Raw genomic sequence first — 26203 nt, 5'->3', positions numbered from 1 at the left:
ACATAATAATATGTGATACAAGAAGGGAATAACTGGTTTTCTTTTAAGAACCTTCTATTGTTTAGGGAAAAAAATAAAGGTGGTGATTAACTTCAGAATTTGATGAACCACATATAATTGTTAAAATGAATTACAGCTCATAATTTACAAATTAGCAGAATACAAGAAATGGAATCATGAAAATTTGAAATAAAAAGAAAGGAAGTGTACATATGAATTCATATTTCAACATATTAGTATGCATATTAAATGTTAGAAGGAAAATAGATATTAGTGTGACTCAAAAAGGCAAACAAAGCCAAATAATTACAGTGACATATGCAAAATAAACCCCAAAATTAAGAGGAATGTTGAGCGAAGTTATATACAAGTATTAACTACTTGAACATAGTATAGCTGTAGAAGTTTACCAATAAAAAACAAAGAATTGACATCACTAAGAAATAAAGATGATCATCAACTTATAATAAAAATGTTATTGCAATTCTAAACTTTTGTACATTTGGTAATATAGCCTCAATATGAAAAAAAAATAGGAAAAAGTAAATTTATTTATTTATTTATTTTGATATCTGATCTTATTTGTCACTATTAGAAAAACTCATTTTTAACTGGACTCTGACTTAGAGGTAGTTCTCACAGAAGACAGCCTCTGTCTGTTGGCAATCTGTTCCTGGCATTTTACTTTGGCCTCCTTCATTTTCTTGGCCAAAAATTTAGCATAATCTGCAGCCTCTTCCTTATTTTTCTTAATTTGTTGTTTCTTCAAAGGAATACGCCGACATCTGTGTTGGAAGACACATGGAATAACAAGATGCTGAATCATGGGCACTTTGGTTCTAGGTTTCTTGTAATCTTTGTTTAGGGGCTTTCTCACAACAAACTTGTGGACATCATCTTCTTTAGATGTGGACCCTCAACTCTATGGTCAAATAATCTTCAATAAAGCAGGAAAAAATATACAGTGAAAAAAAGTCTCTTCAATAAATGGTGCTGGGAAAATTGGACAGCTATGTGTAGAAGAATGAAACTCGACCATTCTCTTACACCATACACAAAGATAAACTGAAAATGGATAAAAGACCTCAATGTGAGGCAGGAATCCATCAGAATCCTAGAGGAGAACATAGGCAGTAACCTCTTCATCATCAGCCACAGCAACTTCTTTCAAGATATGTCTTGAAAGGAAACAAAAGTGAAGATGAATTTTTGGGACTTCATCAAGATCAAAAGCTTCTGTACAGCAAAGGAAACAGTCAACAAAACAAAGAGGCAACCCACAGAATGGGAGAAGATATTTGCAAATGACAGTACAGACAAAAGGCTGATATCCAGGATCTATAAAGAACTCCTGAAACTCAACACACACAAAACAATTAACCATGTCCAAAAAATGGCCAGAAGATATGAACAGACACTTCTCCAATGAAAACATACAAATGGCTAACAGACACATGAAAAAAATGTTGATCATCACTAGCCATCAGGGAGATTCAAATCAAAACCACATTGAGATACCACCTTACACCAATTAGAATGGCCAAAATCAACAAAACAGGAAACAGCGTGTGTTGGAGAGGATGTGGAGAAAGGGGAACTCCCTTACACTTTTGATGGCAGCCACTTTGGAGAACAGTATGGAGATTCCTCAAGAAATTAAAAACAGAGCTTCCCTATGACCCTGCAATTACACTACTGGGTATTTACCCTAAAGATACAAATGTAGTGAAAAGAAGGGTCATCTGTACCCCAGTGTTCATAGCAGCAATGGCCACAGTCGCCACACTGTGGAAAGAACCAAGATGCCCTTCAACGGATGAATGGATAAGGAAGATGTGGTCTATATATACTACAGAGTATTATGCCTCCATCAGAAAGGATGAATACCCAACTTTTGTTTCAACATGGATGGGACTGGAAGAGATTATGCTGAGTGAAATAAGTCAAGCAGAGAAAGTCAATTATCATATGGTTTCACTTATTTGTGGAGCATAAGAAATAACTTGGAGGACATGGGGAGATGGAGAGGAGAAGGGAGTTGGGGGAAATTGTAGGGGGAGGTGAACCATGAGAGACTGTGGACTCTGAAAAACAATCTGAGGGTTTTGGAGAGGAGGGGCTTGGGGGTTTGGGTGAGCCTAGTGGTGGGTATTAAGGAGGGCACATATTGCATGGAGCACTGGGTGTGGTACATAAACAATGAATTCTGGAACACTGAAAATAAATTTTAAAAATAAATAAAAATTAAAAAAAAGAGAGAGAGAAAGAGAGAGAGACTGAAAAGTTTGCAGATTCTGCTGGCTATTTTGGGCCCCAAGTGATGAGGCACAGTAGTATCAGTAAGTCCAGGTATATCCTTCCCCCCTTTTTTCACAATGACCATGTTGAGAACTCTGAGATTGGCATCCACCATGCAACCCTGAACATATTTGTACTTTCTCTCTTCAGTCCTCCTTGGTCTATAGCAGGAACGCACCCTAGTCAGCAGCAGGACAACAGGGCCATGGGTCAAGACATCCTGCCTCATGGGGAAGACTTGTTTGTCATCACCACCATTGATTAGGACCACATAACCCTTCCACCCAGAACATCAGCAGCAACTTCTGTGGCCATAGGCTTCTCATAAAAGGTACGAAGTTTGTGTTTATCACCCACTTCAATGAGTTTCTGCAACCATTAGCTGGGAAAGAGATGTCAGTTTCATCCTGAAGCAGCCTACTTCCCCAGAGGCACCACAAAAAAAAAGCTGTAAATATATTTACCATCAGAGCTGAAGATTTTAACTACCTTTGTTCATAAAAAATATACCTCATTTTCCAAAAACAATTTAAACTAGATGCAATTGACAGCTTTCCAAGATTTATGACAATTCTGCACAAATTTAAAGCCTTTGTAACGGGGCACCTGTGTGGTTCAGTTGGTTAAGCCTGCAACTATTAGTTTCAGTTCAGGTCTTGATCTCAGGTACATGGGTTGGAATGCCATGTTGTGTGCCATGTTTTGCAGGGAGTCTGCTTGAGATTCTTTCTCTCCCTCTCCCTCTGCCCTAATCCCCCTCTGTAAAAGAAGAAAGAAAGAAAAAAAAAGATACGTTTTAGAAATAGATTATATTCTTAGATAACAAAGTGTAAATTGAATTTTCTGTATGTGTTTGGAAATCTCAAAACACACCGGACAATAACTTACTATGGATATCTGAAAAATTTTTGAGCTTGAAAGTATACCTCTAACTTTAGGATTTTGACATTTCAGAACTTATATTGAGATAAAAGAAAGACTGGAAATCAATGCAGGGAAAATTGAATTTAAAAAAATGGGAAAAATAACACATCAGGAATAAGAAAGTAGAAACAAAGAGAAAATAAAGAAATTGAAAATAAGTATTAAATACATTCAGGAAATTCAAAGCTGGTTCTTAAAAGAAACTTACAAAACTCTGGCAGAATTGTTCAAAAATAAAGATAAACAGAGATAAGCAGTATTAGAAATTGAAAACTATCAATCTTTAGTGCTTTTTTAGCAGCACATATTCTAAGGATGTCACCGTTTAAAGAAAAAGATAGATTTATAAAAAAAAAATTGTGCAAAAAATTAAAAACAGGAGAAATCAACAATTTTACAAAAAAATATCAAGGACCAAAATTAGTCAAGAATATATTGAAATTATAAGTTATACTATTGCTAAATAAAATGATTTCTATAAAAATATATCAGGAATAGGTATTTTTACAGGGAAGGCTTATAACATGTTCAAGCAGGAGATACAAATTTTAACCATAATATTTTTTTTTGATTGTGGCAAAATACACATAACATATCATTTACTATCTTATCTATATTTCAGTATACAGTGTCTTAAAATATAAGACATTATGATCAATATGGCTTATTCAAAAAAGGCAAATTTCTATGGATATTAAAATACATGGTCACTTATCATATAATAGAAAAAAGGGGAAAACCTGTGTAATTATATGAATTAGTGCAGAAGGTAATATTAGATAAAATTTTACAACTATTCATGATGAAAATACAACACAACAAATGCCTATATAAACATTAAAGACCTTTCTTGATAAAGTTTATTATCAAAGACTATATGAGAAATTATTCTCAATAGTGAAACATTTAAACTATTCTCGTAATAATGAATAACACACAGTGATGCCTATAACATGTCCATCCATATTGTACCAGAGGCACTAGTCTGTACAATAAAAAAGAAAAAAAAAAGTCTATAAGAATTAGAAGGCAAAGGACATAAAGATGTCATTATTTTCTGATAAGATGGATCATGTAGAAAAGCCAAAAGAAAACACAAAGAGTTGCAGTAATAGCTATTTTTATCTAAGTAAACAGCTATACTATTCATATATACAAGTTGGCTGCATTCCATGTATGCCAATAACAAATGCAAAGAAGAATAAATTTAAATAAAGCATATAATTTATAATGGGAAGAATTTGATGTAAAAAATTTAACAAATGTGTGCAATAATTTCTTTAGAAAATTATAAAAATTCTAAAAGACATTGAAGAAGAAGAGACATAAAATGGGTAAGGATAGGGAGAATTAATATCTCCCCAGTTTTTTTTATTATTATTTTTATTTTTTATAAACATATAATGTATTATTATCCCCAGGGGTACAGGTCTGCAAATCTCCAGGTTTACACACTTCACAGCACTCACCATAGCACATACCCACCCCAATGTCCATAACCACCCCCGGCCCCCCTCCCCCCAGCAACCCTCAGTTTGTTCTGCGAGATTAAGAGTCACTTATGGTTTGTCTCCCTCCCAATCCCATCTTGTTTCATTTATTCTTTTCCTACCCCACAAGCCCCCCATGTTGCATCTCCACTTCCTCATATCAGGGAGATCATATGATAGTTGTCTTTCTCTGAATGACTTATTTTGCTAAGCATGATACCCTCTAGTTCCATCCACGTCATCGCAAATGGCAAGATTTCATTTCTTTTGATGGCTGCTAGTATTCCATTGTGTATATATACCACATCTTCTTTATCCATTCGTCTGTTGATGGACATCTAGGTTCTTTCCATAGTTTGGCTATTGTGGACATTGCTGCTATAAACATTCAGGTGCTCATGCCCCTTAAGATCACTACGTTTGTATCTTTTGGGTAAATACCCAGTAGTACAATTGCTCGGTCATAGGGTAGTTCTATTTTCAACTTTTTGAGGAAACTCCATGCTGTTTTGCAGAGTGGTTGCACCAGCTTGCATTCCCACCAACAGTGTAGGAGGGTTCCCCTTTCTCCGCATCTTCATCAGCATCTGTCATTTCCTGAGTTGTTAATTTTAGCCATTCTGACTGGTGTGAGATGGTATCTGATTGTGGTTTTGATTTGTATTTCCCTGATGCCGAGTGATGTGGAGCACTTTTTCATGTGTCTGTTGGCCATCTGGATGTCTTCTTTGCAGAAATGTCTGTTCATGTCCTCTGCCCATGTCTTGATTGGATTATTTGTTCTTTGGGTGTTGAGTTTGCTAAGCTCTTTATAGATTTTGGATACGAGCCCTTTATCTGATATTTCATTTGCAAATATCTTCTCCCATTCTGTCAGTTGTCTTTTGGTTTTGTTAACTGTTTCCTTTGCTGTGCAAAAGCTTTTGATCTTGATGAAATCCCAATAGTTCATTTTTACCCTTGCTTCCATTGCCTTTGGCAATGTTCCTAAGAAGAAGTTGCTGTGGCTGAGGTCAAAGAGATTGCTACCTGTGTTCTCCTCAAGGATTTTGATGGATTGCTTTCTCACATTGAGGTCCTTCATCCATTTTGAGTCTATTTTCGTTTGTGGTGTAAGGATGGTCCAATTTTGTTTTTCTGCATGTGGCTGTCCAATTTTCCCAACACCATTTGTTGAAGAGGCTGTCTTTTTTCCATTGGATATTCTTTCCTGCTTTGTCGAAGATTAGTTGACCATAGAGTTGAGGGTCTATTTCTGGGCTCTCTATTCTGTTCCATTGATCTATGTGTCTGTTTTTGTGCCAGTACCATGCTGTCTTGATGATGACAGCTTTGTAATAGAGCTTGAAGTCCGGAATTGTGATGTCACCAACTTTGGCTTTCTTTTTCAATATTCCTTTGACTATTCAAGGTCTTTTCTGGTTCCATATAAATTTTAGGATTATTTGTTCCATTTCTTTGAAAAAAAAAAAAAGGATGGGATTTTGATAGGAATTGCATTAAATGTGTAGATTGCTTTAGGTAGCATAGACATTTTTCACAATATTTGTTCTTCCAACCCAGGAGCATGGAACATTTTTCCATTTCCTTGTGTCTTCCTCAATTTCTTTCATGAGTACTTTATAGTTTTCTGAGTAAAGATTCTTTGCCTCTTTGGTTAGGCTTATTCCTAGGTATCTTATGATTTTGGGTGCAACTGTAAGTGGGATTGACCCCTTAATTTCTTTTTCTTCTGTCTTGTTGGTGTAGAGAAACACAACTGATTTCTTTGCATTGATTTTATATCCTGACACTTTACTGAATCCCTGTACAAGTTCTAGCAGTTTTGGGGTGGAGCCTTTTGGGTTTTCCACATATAGTATCATATTATCTGCAAAAAGTGATAGTTTGACTTCTTCTTTGCTGATTTGGATGCCTTTAATTTCCTTTTGTTGTCTGATTGCTGAAGCTCGGACTTCTAGTACTATGTAAAATAGCAGTGGTGATAATGGACATCCCTGCCATGCTCCTGACATTAGCAGAAAAGCTTTCAGTTTTTCTCCATTGAGAATGATATTTGTGGTGGGTTTTTCATAGATGGCTTTGATGATATTGAGGTATGTGCCCTCTATCCCTAAACTTTGAAGAGTTTTGATCAGGAAGGGATGCTGTACTTTGTCAATTGCTTTTTCAGCATCTATTGAGAGTATCATATGGTTCTTGTTCTTTCTTTTATTAATGTATTGAATCACATTGATTGATTTGTGGATGTTGAACCAAACTTGCAGCCCTGGAATAAATCCCACTTGGTTGTGGTGAATAAACTTTTTAATGTACAGTTGGATCCTATTGGCTAGTATTTTGCTGAGAATTTTTACATCTGTGTTCATCAAGGATATTAGTCTGTAATTCTCTTTTTTGATGGGATCCTTGTCTGATTTTGGGATCAAGGTGATGCTGGCCTCATAAAATGAGTTTGGAAGTTTTCCTTCCATTTCTATTTTTTTGGAACAGTTTCAGGAGGAATTAATTCTTTTTAAAATGTGTGGTAGAATTCCCCTGGGAAGCTGTCTGGCCCTGGGCTTTTGTTTGTTTGGAGATTTTTGATAAATGTTTCAATCTCCTTACTGGTTATAGGTTTGTTAAGGTTTTCTATTTCTTCCTGGTTCAGTTGTGGTATATGTCTCCAGGAATGCATCCATTTCTTCCAGATTGTCAAATTTGTTGCCATAGAGTTATTCATAATATGTTCTCATAATTGTTTGTAATTGATCTGATATAAGGATTGCCACCCCAGCCTTCTTCTGATGTCCATTAGCATGGTAAATTATTTTCCACCCCCTCACTTTAAATCTGGAGGTGTCTTTGGGTCTAAAATGCGTTTCTTGTAGGCGGCATATAGATGGGTTGTTTTTTTTTTTTTTTTATCCATTTTGATACCCTGTGTCTTTTGATTGTGGCATTTAGCCCATGAACATTCAGGGTAACTATTGAGAGATATGAGTTTAGTGCCATTGTATTGCCTGTAAGGTGACTGTTACTGTTCCTTTCTGATCTACTACTTTTAGGCTCTCTCTTTGCTTAGAGGACCCCGTTCAATATTTCCTGTAGAGCTGGTTTGCTGTTTGCAAATTCTTTCAGTTTTTGTTTGTCCTGGAAGCTTTTTATCTCTCCTTCTATTTTCAATGATAGCCTAGCTGGATATAGTATTCTTGGCTGCATGTTTTTCTCGTTTAGTACTCTGAACATATCATGCCAGCTCTTTCTGTCCTGCCAGGTCTCTGTGGATAAGTCTGCTGCCAATCTAATATTTTTACTATTGTATGTTACAGACTTCTTTATCCGGGCTGCTTTCAGGATTTTCTCTTTGTCACTAAAACTTGTAAATTTCACTATTAGGTGACGGGGTGTGGACCTATTCTTATTGATTTGAGGGGCGTTCTCTGCACCTCCTGGATTTTGATGCTTGTTGCCTTTGCCATATTAGGGAAATTCTCTCCAATAATTCTCTCCAAATACCTTCTGCTCCCCTCTCTCTTTATTCTTCTTCTGGAATCCCAATTATTCTAATGTTGTTTCGTCTTATGGTGTCACTTATCTCTTGAATTCTCCCCTCGTGGTCCAGTATTTATTTGTCTCTCTTTTGCTCAGCTACTTTATTCTCTGTCATTTTGTCTTCTATATCACTAATTCTTTCTTCTGGCTCATTTATCCTAGCAGTAAGAGCCTCCATTTTTTATTGTACCTCATTAATAGCTTTTTTTAAATTTCAACTTGGTTAGATTTTAGTTCTTTTATTTCTCCAGAAAGGGCTTTTATCTCTCCAGATAGGGTTTCTCTAATATCTTCCATGCCTTTTTCAAGCCCGTCTAGAACCTTGAGAATCATCATTCTGAACTCTAGATCTGACATATTACCAATATCCGTATTGATTAGGTCCCTAGCCTTTGGTATTGCCTCTTGTTCTTTTTTTTTTTTTTTTTTTTTTTTTTTTTTTTTTTTTTTTTTTTTTTTGTTGTTGTTGAGTTTTTCCACCTTTTCATTTTGTTCAGATAAGAATATATGAAGGAGCAAATAAGGCACTAAAAGGGTGGCAAAGACCCCAGGAAAATGTGTTTTATCCAAATCAGAAGAGACCCCAAATCATGGGGGTGAGAAAGGGGATAAAAAGAAGTTCAGAAAAAAAAAAAGAAAAAGAAAAAAAAAGAAAACAAATTTTAAAAAATATAAAAAAGAAAAAAATATATATATATATATTAGACTGGTGACTAGAACAGGGTCACCCACTTAATTTTGGGAATATTTTGGTCTCTTAGAAGAAGCTAACTCCCAAAATTTTAAAGAGTGAAAAACATATATAAGGGTAAACACAATGAAGGAATGGAATGTGCGTATAAAGATGAAAAAAAAATTTTTTTTTTAATTTCTAAAAAAGGAGTTGAGAAAGTAAGTTGGTTGGGAGAATTAAGAAAAAGAAAGTGGAGAGATTTTGCTCAGGCTGGAGACTAGAACAAGCCTGGAGCTAGATTTACGGCATATTTTGATCTATTAGAAGAAGTTGTACCCCAAATTTTTTAGAAGAAAAAACCCTATGTGTATACAATAAATAAAGTTAGATACAATGAAAGATAAAATATGACTATAATAATGAAGGTTCAAAAAGATTATTTTTTTATGAAAGTTATTGTTAAGATAAACTAGTTAAAAGACTTTAAAAGAGGAAAGGGAAAAAGTTAAAAAAATTAGAAGAAGAAAAATAAGTAAAATAAAAAAAAATTAAATTAACTGCAAGACTAAGGAATCATGGGGAGAAAGCCATGAATTCCATGCTTTGCTTTCTCCTTCTCTGGGATTCTGCTATTCTCCTTGGTACGTGAACTTGGTCTTGGCTGGATTTATTGTTGATCTTCTGGGGGAGGGGCCTGTTGTAGTGATTCTCAAGTGTCTTTGCCCCAGTTGGAATTGCACTGCCCTTACCATGGGCTGGGCTAAGTAATCTGCTCGGGTTCGCTTTTGGGAGCTTTGTTCCCTGAACGCTTCCTGTAGAGGTCCGGAGGACGGGAATGAAAATGGCGGCCTCCCAATCTCCGGCCTGGAGGAGCCGAGAGCTCGGGGCCCCACTCCTCAGTGTGCCCTCAGAGAAAAGTGCTCAATCTCTCCCATGTCCCTGGCCTCCGGCTGCGCTCCAAGTTCACCCAGCCTGCGACTGGTTCAAGGTAACCCCGAGCTGAGATCTCACTCCTCGGCTCTGTCTCTGTAGCTGTCTTCCCTGCTCTAATACCTGCAAGCTCTGTGACACTCAGACACCCCCGATCTTTCTGTGATCCCGAGGGACCTGGGGCCATGCTGACCCCACATGGGCTTCACCCCAGTTTAGCCTCTGGAGCGATGTCCCTCCATGGAGCAGACTTTTAAAAGTCCTGATTTTGTGCTCTGTTTCTCCACCGTTTGCTGAGAGCTGGCCCCTCCACCCCCGGTCTATCTTCTCGTCGCTTTGGATTCACTTCTCCGCCGGTCCTACCTTTTAGAAAGTGGTCGATTTTCTGTTTCTAGGATTGTTACTGTTCTTCCCTTTAGTCTCCTGTTGGATTTGTAGATGTTCCAAATGGATTGATAAGCTATCTAGCTGATCTCCTGATACCTGATATAGTCTCAGCCTGCTACTTCTCCGCCATCTTGACTCCTCAAGTCTCCCGAGATTTTGTTAAGAAATGATGTTAAGAAATTTCAGATTTGGGATGCCTCGGTGGCTCAGTTGGTTAAGCTGCTGCCTTCGGCTCAGGTCATGATCCCAGGGTCCTGGGATCAAGTCCCACATCGGGCTCCTTGCTCGGTGGGGAGCCTGCTTCTCTCTCCACCTCTGCCTGCCACTCTGCCTACTTGTGTGCTCTCTCTCTCTCTGACAAATAAATAAAATCTTTAAAAAATTTTTTCAGATTTATTTAAATATTCAAAGAAATTCCATACAATATCCTAAACTTGATAAGCCATTTTTAAATATTATGTTTCAGTTTTAGTAAGTTCAGATATAGCTAAAGTACAATAAATTGAACATACATAAGCTTTGACAAATTTGTATAACCATAGATCAATCATCACAATAAAAATAGCAAGCATTTCAATGGTTGCTAAAAGTTTCCATGCCTCTTTGTAACCAGCATTCCCTTTCATACTCAGGAAACCATAGATGTACTTTGTGTCACTATAAATTACTATAAGTTACTTTTAGATATTATAAACAGTATCACTGAACAGATATTGTTCATTGGTCTGGTTTCTTTCATTACAGTATAATGATTTATTTTTAAAGATTTATTTATTTATTTATTTGATGCAAAAAAAAAGAGGCAGAAGCAGGCTACCTGCTGAGCAGAAAGCCTGATGCAGGGCTGGATCCCAGGACCCTGAGATCATGACCTGAGTGGAAGCCAGAGGCTTAACCTACTGAGCCATCTAGGTGCCCCAGTAAAATGATTGTCAAATCCATCTATGCTGTTGCATGTATCACTAGCTTTATACTTCATATTGCTTAGTAATATTTCTGCTGTATGGATATAATACAGTCTGTTTATCCATTCATTTGTTGATAGAGATTTAAGTTGTTTCCAGTTAGGCTAATATAAAGAAAGCCACTATGAGCATTTACATACAAGTACTTGGGTGTACACGTTTTCATTTATTTTGGGTATCTGCCTAGAGATGGTGATGGTCATATTATTAGCTTTTTTAAGAAACTGCAAATTGTCTTCTAAAGTGGTTATAAAATTTTACATTCCCACCAGCAACTATGAGAATTCTGGTTGCTCCACATCCTTTCCAATATGAGGTATGGTCATTTTATTCCTTAATTTTAGTCATTCTAATGTGTGTGTAGCGATATGTCATTATGATTTTAATATACATTTTCTGTTTAGGAATCTTATGAATCTTTTCATGTGTTTATTGGTCATTTGTGTATTTGTTATCAATTATCTACTCAAATATTTTGAAATTCAAAAAGATATTTAGGTTGTTCGTCTCTTAGTATTTCTAAGAGTTATTTATATCCCCTGGATACAAGTTGTCTTTCTAACATACATGTTGTCAATGTTTTCTCCCACTATGTGGCTCACATTTTTTTTTTCATGGTGCCTTTAAAAAAGCAAAATTTCTAATTTTGATTAAATACTATTTATTGGGTCCACAAAACAAGTAAAAATTTCAACATAAATTACTCAATTCCAAAATCTTACAGTTTAACACAACCAAAGCTTATTTCTTACATAATTAGTTTGCACTGGCTGGAGAATTTGCTCACTGCACTTACTCAGAAATCCCGAAGAAAGGAGGTTACCTTGACACATTCAACCATTATCCCTTCAGCAAGAGTAAGGGAGGATGGCAAATCATTTACTTGCTCTTCAAACTTCAACTGTGAAGTAACACAAATTGTTTCTACATGTCATTCATTGCTCAAAACAAGTCATGTGGCCACACTTAATTTCAAAAGGTCTGGGAAGTTTTGGTATTAGGTATATTGTCTAGTGTGAAGTCACAATATTATTTCACATATGAAATCACATATGTGAAAATGGTATCATTGATCTCCATTCACAAAACTATATGTTGTCCCTGAAGCCTTCCAACAATATGAACTTGACCTCTAGGTTATAACTATTTAGAACACTGTCCTTCACTCTGGAATAAGAACGAACACTCACTCTTTCTTCCTCTCTCTTTTATATACACACATACATACGTAGTATATAGCATATAAATCCATAAGGAAAAGACAAAAAGCATGACAGAGAAAATGAGCAAAAGAACAAATAGCATTTAATAAAAGAAGAAATTTAAATGACTTGGAAATAGGTAGGAACACACTCATCCTTTTTAGTAATGCATATCAAAGTTAACATTTTGAGTAAGTGCATTACCTCCATCACAGCAACTTTTTCCCCAAGAATATATTCTAGAAAAACTCTTGCACCCATGAGCAAAGAAACATGCAAAGGCATGTGTACAGCAACAACATTCATAACAGCACCATTTGGAAACTACTCAAATGTATACTCACAGAATAATAGCTAAATAAATTATTGTACTTTCATACAATTGATTATAACATTGCAACAGAGAAGGATTTTAGCAGCAAGTATCAATATGAATATATTTCTAATATAAAATTTTGAGTAGAAATTATAATCTGAAATAAAATAGTGTAATTTCATTCCTGCAAAATTAAAAAAAAAATAAAATAAAAGTATATGGCACTTAAGGATATGTAACAAGGAACCCAACAGTTAACTAAACAAGAAAATTTGTAAACTCAGGATAGTGGTTATACATGTAACATGTCCAAATAAGGGCTCTTGAGGCTGGAGACTTACACTGGTAACATAGTTTTCCTTAATTTTGATAGTGCTTAAATGGATTTGTTTTATTACATTTTTAATTTTATATTCAGATTGTATACACTTTTTTGTTTATATGAAATGTTTACCAACAATTTTCAGGAAAGAAATGTAAAATAAACATGCTTCTACCTTAAATCTTCCAACACTATAGACTTGATTTCTGGATCGTAAATATTGGGCACATTGTCCTTGACTCTAAAAGAAGAGGTTACATGATGCAATGGGAAAGAACACAACCCTAGACATCAGGGGAGGTGAGCTCTGGAGTGGTTAGAACCTCTGAAGCAAATGTTATATTAGTTCCAACAAATGGCTTAATTCCTGTGATTTCCCTTATTTGCAAAATGAAGGAAATCAAAGTAGGGGATTTTTAAGCACATTTCTACTATAATGTCACACAACTGAACATATTTTCATGAGGAAAATGGAGATGGTGTGTTTTAAGAATCAGAGAATAAGCATATGCTTCCCCTTTTCCATTTGCTAAAACTTGCATAGTTGGGAGGTTACAAAGAACCTATGTGAAGAAAGCATTGTTTTCCTCATATTGACCTATAGGTTGACTTAAACATGACTGTAAACTTAGTAGGGTCATAGCTGGGTGTCCAATTCAAATTATTAAACTGCTGCATTCCTATTTTTTTTTTTGACTACACAAAAGTGTTCTTTATTTATGTACCTCAAAGAAGAAATACGAGAGCTTCAGAAGGAAAAAATGGAAGGAATGCTTTATAAATAGAAGAAAAGGAGATTATGACTTAACTAGGTTTCAGTGGGAAAAAGCATGGGAAGAAAAATAGATTAATCAAAAAGCCTATTACATTTTAGACATTATGCTAGGCATTGACTAATGTTTTCTCATTTGATCTACATAACAATTTTAAGGGTAGTTATTTGTATCATTTATATTTTACAGATTGAAGAATTGAGGATTTGAGAGGTGATTTTCCTTGAGTTTGAGACTGGCAGTTTGTATGACAAAATTTCCTAGCCTGATTCTGACACCATACCCATTTAACTTGAAGAACTAAGTTTATAACCTACCCTTGAAACTAAATTTATGAAAAATTCTAAAAATCACTGAGATGAATGTATGGCAATCCAAAGAGTATGATTAAATATGATCCAACGTTTTGAGTTTTTAATCCTGGAGAATAAATTTATCCTCAATAATTGCTTTTCAGCAAACCTATGAGAAGAGTCTGCAATGCTGTTCTGCTTAACCAGAAGCAGTGGCCTTGGGTCCAGACAGCCAACAAACTCACAGAACATGAGAGACTTCATCCAGCCCCCTTGATGACCAGCATAGTAGAATGAGTCCTCCTCATGGGGCAGTCACAAGTCATGAGGGTTGGAGCTGAGTGTTTGTGTGCAACTTACCTCACTCTAAGCAAGTCATCAGCTATGGGACCCCTGCAGTTTTCACTTAACGGTCATGCTATACCTATTCTCTGGTGAAGCTACATTTCATTAATGGTCAGTCCATCATTGATTACCATTGTGAATTACTTAGTAAGCAATCTTGAAAAGAGGAACAGGTGCTGATTGGCCCAGTCTGCTTTGTTGCAGTCATCTGTAATTAGAAGTGTGTAGGCTCACATACCCTATGTGTGGGTCACAGTTCCTGTGGGTAACCAAATAGGGACCTCATTGATGTGATGGTATCATAAGCAGCATTTCTGAAACCGTAGCATTATCACATTCTCTTAACTGTCTTGATTCTATGTCTTCCCCACAAGCTGGTGAGTTTTGTGAAGTTAGAAATGATCCTTCATGTTTGAAACTAGGATTTCTTCTCATCCTACACTTTCTTTCAGACCTCCCACCATTAAACTAGTTACTTAAGTAAAATGGTTTAGGATTAGTTTAAAAACATGTTCTATTCTATTCCCCATACAAATTCTTACATGACTGAATCTTGCTGTATTTGTTGTACATTTCTTCTCTCATACTCTGCATGTCATTTCCTAGTAGAACCCTGATCTCACATTCCCACCCGGAGCTCACATTGCTATAACTTCAACAATCTTGTAACTGACTTCTCCATCTTCAGTATCTCACTGTTCCAATCCATGCTTTGCTACCAGTGGAAGAAAAACAATTTGGACATTGTATCGAACAGGTTAATTTGCAACAAAATGACAGTAGATTCAGCTTAAGGCCAAGAGATGTGGAAACTGAGGCTTTAAGATCCCCAGTGTATCACTGAGCTCATAGAGCACCGTAATGACTGACATGGATTCAAACACATTTGATATGATTGGAGAGGAGCCTGTGGAAGGAGCTTGGAAATCGTAGCCAGATGGACATGACTTTTAATATCACCATCTCCATTTATTTTTCCACTCAGAGCAAATTACTTAACATCTCTTAATATTTGTAGTTCCTATAAAGTTAGTATTATAATACTTACATTCCATGATCTATTTTGAAGATTAAAGCTAAAGTTAGCATATTCCCTGGTTCCAGGAGGTATTTAATGAATAATTTTATTACTTATCTCAGTTAAATAGAATGGCCTTCTGGTTCCTATTAAATCACTGTTTTAATTTTGTGATGTATCATAAACTGGTAAACGCAAATTTGTGGATGAATCAGGCAAGTTTTTTAAAAGATTTTATTTATTTATTTGGGAGAGAGATTGAGTGAGTGAGTGAGTGGTCGAGAGCAAGAAAGCACAAACAGGGGGAGTGGTGGAGGGAGAGGGAGAAGCAGACTCCCTTTTGAGCAGGGAGCCTGATGCAGGTTTGATCCCAGAACCCCAGGATCATGACCTGAGGCAAAGGCAGATACATAATGGACTGAGCCACCCAGGCCCCAGAAGTAGGCAAGATATTTAAATCTATTTTACTAATAAGTAAATCAAGGCTCATCAATGATAAGGTCACCCATGACCTAATAATACATGGATATCAATATTATGTCCCCAACTACACTGAAAGCTTCTCAGTGGCAGAATAATCTTTTTAAAAATATCTTCAAATATATATGCTAATGATAGATTAAACCATATTATGCAGTGCTTAAAAGCATGGATTTTAAGTCCTAAAAAACCTCTTTTATGATCATGGGCACACTTAATTAACTTCTTTAGAGTTCAGTTTTCTTATCAGTAAAAAAGGGACAATAACACCAATTTCCTTGATTTGATGAAAAAATAATGTAAAATATTAAGAATGGTTAGAATATAGGAAATATAAAGCAAATAAGAGCTATTTTATAAATAAGAAGAAATAGTTGACTAATGTCACATGAATGTCAAACCATTCCCTATTTAATTAAATATAAATTCAAATATTTTACCATGGAAATTGAAAGAGCGTTTGGTATTCTACTGGAAATTTCAGCATGGGCTAGCAAAGGAAGAAACTGTTTTGAATTAATTTACTGTCAGAACTGTAGTATAGGAAAAAAGTTAGCTGATTTAATTATCAAAATATTCTTAGAGATAGATAAACTGATGTCAGACCTTTCCATGTCCATTGCATCATTGTATGGGGAAACATTATAGATGGAAACATGACAGAACTTGGTACTAAATCAAGTTTTGTATCAATACAGTAAATTATTCAGTTACATAGTTGGGCTTTAAGAAGCAAGGGGGGAATTAGAAACATTTTTCTGAAATTCACATGATTATTGTTATCACTATGCCTATCATCCCTTTGTTTAGTAATATTAAAATTACTTGAATGATACAGTTTTCATGGAACTGAGCTACAATTTATCTTAATATTAGGTATATTTAAAATATTTACTTATAAAATGTAGATTTCACAAAAATTATAGAACTTCTTACCCTAATCCAGAAATCAGGCTATCTTCAAATAAACCAAAGGAAGTTTTACAGCATTTATAAATTACTTGTAAATAAACTCCATTTTAATAATTTGCTATGATTTTTTACATGAATAAACAGAAACATGATTTCAATATTTCCTTTAAACAACCCATATTTAATATAAAGTATAAGATTTCATTTAAATGCATATCATCTTCAAGTCTGTTTCTAAACTTCCCTGATTTAACAAGCTACAATTTGATCAGTAACAGTTGTATCTCACTTTTTTTTCCCCCAACTTATCTATGATGAGTTATTTTCTTTTAAGATTTCTTTATTTATTTGAGAGAGAGAGAGAGCATGAGCAGGAAGAGCAGAGGGCAAGGGAGAGAGAGTCTTGAGCAGACTCAGACTCCAGCTGAGCGTGGAACCTGACACAGGGCTTGCTCTCATGACCCTGAGATCACAACCTGAGCCAAAACCAAGAGTCAGATGCTTAGCCAACTGCACCACCCAGGTGCACCCATGATCAGTTATTTATTTATTCATTTAAGATTTTATTTATTTATTTGATGGACAGAGATCACAAGTAGGCAGAGAGGCAGAGAGAGAGAGAGAGGAGGAAGCAGGCTCCCTCCTGAGCAGAGAGCCCGATACGGGGCTCAATCCCAGGACCCTGGGATCATGACCCGAGCTGAAGGCAGAGGCTTTAACCTACTGAGCCACCCAGGTGCCCTAATTGAGTCATTTTTTTAAATGTAAAATCTGCATATGATAAAAGTCACCATTTTACAGTGTACAATTCAGTGGCATTAAGTACATTCAAAATGTTATAAAAGCAATACCTAGTTTTAAAACATTTTTGTCACTCAAAAAGAAAACTGCATAAGCATGAAGTAGTTATTCCCCATTTCACCCTTTTCCCAGCCCCTAGTATCCACCAATTTGCTTTCTGTCTCTATGAATTTACTTATTCTGGATGTTCCATTCCGTTCCATTCCAGGTGGAGTCATACATCATGTGACATTTTGTGTCTGGCTTCTTTCATTCAGTATAATTTTTTGAAAGTCACCAATGTTGTACTATGTTATCCACACATCATTTTCTGACTGATAATATTCCATTATATGTACACACCACAATTTGTTTACTCCTTCATGCTTTGGTGAGCATTTAGGTAATTTACACCTTTGGCCCTTCAGAATAAGGCTACTATGAATATTTGTGTATAGATATGTGTTTCAGTTCCTATTTTCATTTCTTTTGGATATATATCTGGGAATAGAATACTGGATCATATGGTAAATCTATGCTTAGCCTTTTAAAAATAGGATTTATTTTTTTGTAGCAGTTTTAGGTTCAAAATGGAGCAGAAAACACAGAGAGAGAGTTCCCACATATGCCCTATCCCCACACGTGTTGCTCACCCCACTATGAACATCCTGCCCTAGTGCAGTATCTTTATACAATTGATCAACCTATATTGACATAGGCTTATCACCCCAAGTTCATAGTTTGCATTGGGGTACACTCTTGGTATTGCACATTTGTGGATTTTGACAAATGTATGTGATGTGCTTCTATCATCATAATATTACACAGAGTAGTTTCACTGCCCTAAATATCCTGTTGGTTCCAACTATTCATTTCTCCTTCCAGCCTGTTTTCACTTTCCAAGCAGGCACCAAACTGTTTTCCACAGTGTTTGAACCATTATATATTTCCATCAGTGTGTAAGAGCTCCAATTTTTTCACATCCATAACACTTGTTATTTTCTGGTTATTTGTCTATAGCCATTCCAGTGTGTATGAAACTGTATCTCATGATTTTGCTTTGCATTTTCCTAATGCCTAAGGATATTAAGATTTTCTCCAGGTGCCTGTTGAGCACTGGTACCAAGTGCCCCAAACTTTATGTTTGCCCCCAAAGACACCACTTAATTGCCTATCTCTGACAGCTCGAGGGGTTTATACTCCTGAGTTCCATGGGATTGTAACAAGTGGAGAAAAATATTCTTAACTGGCAACCCCTGGGCACAGGGGAGAGGCAAATGACTGAAACACACAGTCTTTCTATGAAAAAGTCCTATTAGCTTATCTCATAAGCTAATTGAACACAAATTAAACACAATTAAACACAAATCCTAGGGCCAGGTATAATCCTACCCAGACATCTCAGGGAATAAGCTCTATCTTTCTGGATTTCTCTCTGCCTCACCCTAGGTTGCCAATGTCCCTAAGAAAGGATGTTGTATACATATCTGAGGCCCCAGCCACTGTGGCACTGTTCACAGAGAAGATCAATTGATACCTGGCTTTGGTGGCCAGTGGGGCTTACATTCATAGGCTCAATGGAACAGTAGCAAACAAAGAAAGAGTTCTTAGCTGAATCAGTATACAGGGTACTGATGATCTTCCAGTCTTCCCCTGGAAGAGGTATATTTGCCTGCTTTAAATACTGCTGCCTGAAGGTCTGGCTTCCAGTCAGGCTAAATCTAGCTGTGGACTGAGATCCTCTGCTCCTGTGACACTGACAGGTCTTGGCACACCTTCAACTGTGGAGGGCCATTACACATAAAGAAGGCTGATTGGACAATCATAAAGGTTCAAAAGACAAGCAAGAGTTAGAGCAAGTTTGACTGGCAATTTCGTCGCCTACATGGTGCCATTCCTTCAGGACTGGGAAACATGGTTATTTTATCTAATGGTTAGAAACCAATATAGAGAACCAAAGAAAATGAACAAATAGAGAAATATGTTCCAAACAAAAGAACATAAAACCTCAAATTTTGACACAGATAAAAAATTTACCTGAAAAATGGTTAAAAATTATGATCACTAAATTCAGAACAATTCACGAACAAGGCAAGCATTAAAAAAAAAAAAAAAAAAAGAAAAAAACAGAAAATACAAGGAAGTAACAAACAGAAGTCACAGAGCTGACGAATGCAATAACTGAACCAAAAAATATAATAGAGGGATTCAACAGCAGATGAGATGAGTTAGGAGTCTGTAGTTTTATTTTTTGTGCTACCTTTGTTTGGCTTCAGTGCCGAGGAAAGCTGACCTCATGGAATGAGTTAGAAAGTGGTCCCTCATCTGTTTCCTTCCCGAGATAGCAGATGTTTTTAATGGAGGATAATCTGAAGAAAGGCAGGCAGGGGCAAGAGGCCCTTGTCCTAAGAGGATTATTCTATACCACGTTGGAAGGAGCCCTACACCCTTTCCCACATGAACAATTATCTGATAGGTAGATGAACATGTGGACAAAAACCTGATTGGACAGCAGGCCTATGGTTAATCAGGTTATATTAGCCTGCCAAGAGATCCATAAAAACCCCTAGATTCAAACACCAAAACGGAAACCCTCCAGGGTCCCCTTTCTCTTTGGAAGCTTTGTACTATCTCTCAATAAACTTTTCTTTGCTGTGCACCGCTCTTTGTCTGGTCTATCTTTTCAGTCTTTGAAGCAGCATGACTAAGAACCATGGGCACTAAAGGAAAAAAAATCCTGAAACATTTTCAATCATTATCTCTTCAATTAAATTTCCTACCCCGTTCTCTCCCTCTTCTTCCTGGGATCCCTATAATTTGTGTGTTAGTCAGCTTGATGTTGTCCCATAAGTCCCTTGAGCTATCTATCTTTACTTTTGTTCATTCTTTTGTCGTGTTGCTGCTCTGATTGGATAAGTTCTACTACTTTGTCTTTGAATTTACTGATCCTTTCTCCCTCTTCATCTAGATTTTCAATGGCATACTATACATGTTTTAGAGATTCTGTATTCTACTAACTTTCTCTAACAAGTAATTTTGTGGTTGTTGTTCTACAAGGGGACTGAAGTGACTTGATTCAAATTCCAAACTCTGTATTACCTGAAGTGGCCTTCAGTTCTGATCTTTTTCTAGTCTTTGCACTCTCCAGATGCCTCTTTGTGTTGAGTTCTGAGGGGTCATCCCAGTACAGTCATATCTTAACAATCAGCAAAGGGTTGAGGTGGATTTTATAAGTGGAATTTGGGGGCTCAGCCTTTGTATAGCTCATTCCCTTCTAAGATTTCTCCATGACTTTCTTACTGTTCTGAAATCCTTGAACTCTGTCCTCAGGTACTGCCAATCCATGAAGGGAAAAAAAAAAAAAAAAAAAAAAGTAAAAGCCGCAGAGTTGTAAATCTTACCTGTTAAATTTCTTCTTTATGCCCATTGTGGTTACTCTCCAGTTTAATCAAATAGGGCTTTAAAATGCTTTGTCCAGATTTTATAATTATTATATGTGAGAAGATAATCTAATCTACTCAATATTTATAGTTCACGTATGTTAACAAAATTTAAATTAAAAAAATCTTAATTTTAATTATGTTTTCAGTTTATTTCTAATAGTTACATGGGTTATTTCTCCAACCAACTTCTCTATTATTTATAGTTTCTTGTTGCAAATTCTTTCTAGTTCAATTTTTTAAATTACATGTATTTAACAGATCCATATCTGGTCTTTATGGTTCTACTTGTCTTTTCTTTGTGTGGTTCTTGTTCATGATGTCCTACTTTATTGTTGAGTGTAACTACTTTTTACTGTGTGCTATTTTCTAATATCCCCTTTTTTTTTTTTTACATGGATTGAAGTTATTTTGATCCATAATATGTCTGTATTTACTTCTTATTAGTCTCTGGGAAGACACTACTAATTTAGGTGGCTGTAAATTAAATTCTCAGCTTGGAAATTTTTGAACCATCTGAGTTGTAAACATAACCTCATGGTTGAACTTTTTTCAAATGCTCAGTCACATCCCAGCTTCCCTTCTTTATCAAAATATTACATTTTCTATGTGGCTTGCTTTCATCAAGGGACATATTTAGCTCTTTATTTCAATGACCTGTAACTCCTTGGCATCACCATTGTATGTGACAGGATTTCCTATTAGACATCACCTCATACAGGATCCAGACGTTGTCATCTATTCAACTCATTTCCGTATGAGTCTACAAAGATCAAAGCTCAGGTCCACCTGGTAACTAAAACGAAATGCTCTAAAGTGAAAGCCAACTGCTGAATTCAGGTTGCTATAGTGGATTTCTGCCCTAATATGGTCCTTGTTCTGATAGTATCTTACTTAATCACCTAATCACCTGTATTTTTAAGATGTTTTAAAATAGCTTTATCCAGAGAACTTTTAAGTTACTTTATGAGGAGGACCCTTAACTTTCTGGGGGAGAAGGGGAGAAATTAAACTATTAGATAATAAAAACACATTTTTTTCTTAATCCTCAAAAATCCTGTATTGTTGGGCAATTATATTAGTTATTAATATTTCCATTTTTGAGGCAAGGAAACTTAACCTCATAGAATTTAAATAATACAACCATAACTCCTTTAGTAAGTGGTGAAACTAGAACTGGAATTCAACTCTGTGAGATATACAAGCCCATGTTCTTTCCAGCACCAACCTAGGTAGGGATATTGGCTTCATAAGTGATTTACTGTGGAACTTGTGAGCTTTCTCACTTACAAAATTGGGACCATAACATCTATCATGTAATGTTGTTTAATTTTTAAGTTAAAGAGGTAATGAGATAATATACGTTTGAAGTATATGTACTAATATATATGAATCATTTACCAGATAACATGACACTGAAAAATTAGTATACATAATAGCTTGAAAAGTAGGTGTAATATATTTATAACATTACATGTGTATATATTTGTAATTTAGCTCATAATTGTGCCATTGGTTGCTAAATAAAGTGTTCGCGGAATTGACACATGAAAATACTAATGATGAATGAATTAACCTACCAATTATTTACATGAGTAGCCATCTTAGTTAAATAAAGCAGCCATCAATCTGCCTTTACTATTTCCATGTTTGTCAGGCATCTGGAAAGTATATTCTGACCCAGAACATAGTTCAGAATGTTTATATTCCTAAGAGCAGTTAAAACCATTTTCCAAACTTTTGTGTTATACTTAGAGTTGTGGTTGAGTAGTCTAAGCAATCAAACACCAATGCTGGAAGTCTGATCTTGACACTGGCTCCCAGTGCTGCTGCAAGCAAGTCACTTAACCTTGGGTTTCAAGTTTTTCATCTGTAAAATTGGGATAAAAACACTTACCTGCCCCTCAGGAAAATGTGAAGATTTCTGAAAGTAAATGTGTTAGAAAGTGCTTTGAATGTGAATATGATACCCGAAATAGCAAAAACAAATTCCTTTATTTTTCCTTTCTATTCCCACTAGTCTACCCTCCCTCAGTTAGGGAATTAAGTTTTGTAGGCTCAGAGGTGTTCAAAAAGCCAGAAAACAGGCTTCTTAGGAAAATTTTGCTGTTAACCACCTGGGAAACTTGTTGGTCCCCTCTTCAGTTCACTGCCAATTAAATAGAAAGTTAAAGCAACATTTTGAATGAAGTAGGCCCTGTGCTCTTTATAGGATTTACTGGGATCAGCCTACTAGGTCTATTCTAATAATAATTTTACTAAAATGTTCAGAATTTTCCCCTTGGAATGTGTTTGACCTGGGAAAATATCATGGCATTTTGGAAGTTTGAAAACTACCATAACAATAAATCTGCTGAAACTGAAGTGAATCCCTTGGAGTCTCCTGTGAGGAAAAACTAAAATAAAAAAACATGGAGTTTCTATAGCTCAATCTGCTTAGGGTGATTTGTTGTTCCTTATCACAAGCCCTGGAGGCACAGCTGCCCTCCCACAGGTTAACACACTTGCATCAAACACTCGCTTGCATCAACAGAATGCATTGACCACAACGTTGCATCAACCATTTGCATCAACCACTCTGTCTTGTCTGACCCACAACGCTGTGAAAATCCGGGAAGCTTCTGAGTGAACAATTAGAATGCGTTAGACAGAGGTGGATGAGTAACTAGATTGAAACGTGGAAATCATGACTGAGGGAATACTGGGTATGTGGCACCAGTTGCAGTTTGCGGGAGTTTCCAGCACTGAAGAGGTTGCTACAGAAATCATGTTAGATAAGGAGAAAGTTGACACAACTTGCACACATTCTAGAACTTGGAACTTCAGTGCCACTTTATATGCAGAAGTTGAATACTGTGTCAGTTGTTCTCTACTATCGCCATGCCTTAGAGTTAGTAAATCCTCGGAACCTCTCTGGTTTCAATGTGGTTTTGTTTGTTTGTTTTGTTTTGTTTTTAGAGAGCATGGTCCACAATCCAGCAAACAGCATCAGGAGAGAACATGGAGAAGAGATTTAATACCTTCCCAAACATTTTATCTTTATTGTCCTGAGTCCTTGCTGGGAATAGGATTTGAAGAAAAGAGCTCATCAAAACACTTAGACTAATGCTTCCTTCTGACACAGCCTTTAAAGTCAATCAGTGAGCACAAGGCAATCAAGATGGAGTGATTCTTGCCTCCACTCTATTGTGATCTGCATCTCTTGGGACTTTATAGATGGAGTGGCAACTGTCTTTGGAGTCTATCACTCTGCCTTAGATACTGGAGCTACTCTAACCAGCCTTCCTATGGACATATTCACATTGAGTAGAATCCCAATAAACGTGTCTAGTTCATTGTTGATTTCTCCTCCCATTTGATATCTGTCCTTTTACTTCTACTATTTAAAGAGACATAACCTTTGACATGAAAATATCGACAGGTATTGGAAAGACATTCCAAGAGTGAAGGTAGCAATGGATGTGATATGTAATGCTTAAAAAAACAAGAATCACCTAGAGCTGGAATTGCTGTAATGTATACCTTATGTTTGATAATTTTTATTATCTTGAATATATTGCAAATACATATATATTAGTAGCTATCCTTTATTCAATATTGCTGCATATCCCCATACATGAGTGTATGTGTATTGTTAGATCCTTCATAATATGAAGGAGTATATCAAAATGCACGTAAAAGCAGGATCATAACCCTTTTGGTACACAAGTCTACAGTTGGTGGTCTATTGCACTCTACTCTTAAAGTCACTAACGAGGCCCCATAAACACTAAACTTCCTTTAACTTGAGTAAAGAAAATAGCTATAAGCAGTAACAATGTTTATGAGTGGTTATTTTAAAAATGTACAGTAAACACAATTCAGAAAGATCAACTACAAAATTTAAAAAAAATAGAGAAAGGAGGGGTCCCGCTTATTAAAACAATTCAACGAACATTGAACAACAAAACACTGTGGATGGGAGCTCTGCCTTCTCTGCCCCTTGTGATTCAGAAGGATGTGGAATAATTGGAGAAGAGAAATTAATTATGGAAATGTTTCTTCTTAGTTTGCATGTGATAGTAATTCCTCATAGTGGAAAAAAAGAGGAAGAAAACTTATTGATGGTGAGGACTTCAAATACTGTGTCTTCATGATAATATGTCTTAAGGTAAGTGAATAAATTAGCATCCTACTTTTTAATATTTGGATGAAACTTGTTAAAACATTATTTATTTATTTATTTATCATTTATTTGTTAGAGAGAGAGAGAGCACAAGCTGGGGGAGAGACACAGGGAGAGGAAGACTTCCCACTCAGCAGGGAACCGGAAGTGAATCTTGATTCCAAGACCCTGGGATCACCACCTGAGCTGATGGCAGACACTTAACTGGTGTCCCACAATGTATCTACTCTGAGAGCTGGATTCCTTTCTTACAATTTAATACAATATGCACCAACACAGAGTGGAGGAAGGCGGGAGATACAGGGAAAATCACCCAAAGGGTGAATACTTCCCAAAGGATTCTTAGTTTGAAGTGCTGCCCCTCTGGTTTCATGACGATGATATCTAGGTCTTTTTTGTGATGGAGACATACTGATTTCATGTTTTTCAGCATTTATTTTATATCTTTGGGGACAAACTCTGTAACTGGCTGAGCCAATCAGGGGCCCCAAGAGGGCTCAAGGAATTTGTCCAAGGTTACACAGTTAATAAGAGTTGAAACTGGGATTGGCACCAAGGTCAGCTTTTTCCAAAGCACACGCTCTTTAGATCATGCACTCTTGCTTTGAATTGCAAGTCACCATCTGGCTTAGCAGCAAGAAGAGAGGTTGGCACAATTACAACTGGAGTTTAAACATTATTTACTCGTTTGCCATTGAAGGCTGCATTGATGACTTAGGCCTGATGAGAAAAAGCATGGCAATGACAACAATAAAGGGCAATGACATAAAACACAAACAAACACCTTCTTCCCATCTGTTTCTACACATTTATTCCTGATTCTGATACTACTTGCAGAATTATTTTATAGATGTTTGTTTATAAGAAAATTTACAACTAGAGTATTCCATGTTCCACTTTGTTACAAAGGAGCTGGCCATGTAATTTCATTCTAATTTCAATGTAAATTCCAAGTG

The 26203-nt window shown here is 36.2% G+C and overlaps 1 protein-coding gene across 1 annotated transcript in view; it reads right to left on the bottom strand.

Annotated features, from left to right (window-relative positions):
* Window positions 1-607: 607 nt before the first annotated feature.
* LOC116857084 (40S ribosomal protein S6-like) overlaps window positions 608-26203 on the bottom strand; it is a 78176-nt gene continuing 52580 nt past the window's right edge. The window contains 4 exon segments of the mRNA XM_032840917.1: window positions 608-915; window positions 2278-2583; window positions 2586-2669; window positions 2672-2715. Of these exon segments, the coding sequence (XP_032696808.1) occupies window positions 608-915; window positions 2278-2583; window positions 2586-2669; window positions 2672-2715 (742 nt within the window).

Source organism: Lontra canadensis, unplaced genomic scaffold, assembly GCF_010015895.1.
Source record: "Lontra canadensis isolate GAN:19392208 unplaced genomic scaffold, GSC_riverotter_1.0 scaffold117, whole genome shotgun sequence".
Taxonomy (NCBI): Eukaryota; Metazoa; Chordata; class Mammalia; order Carnivora; family Mustelidae; genus Lontra; species Lontra canadensis.
Note: the sequence above shows the minus strand (reverse complement) of the source record. Positions and strands in the feature narration are given on the sequence as shown.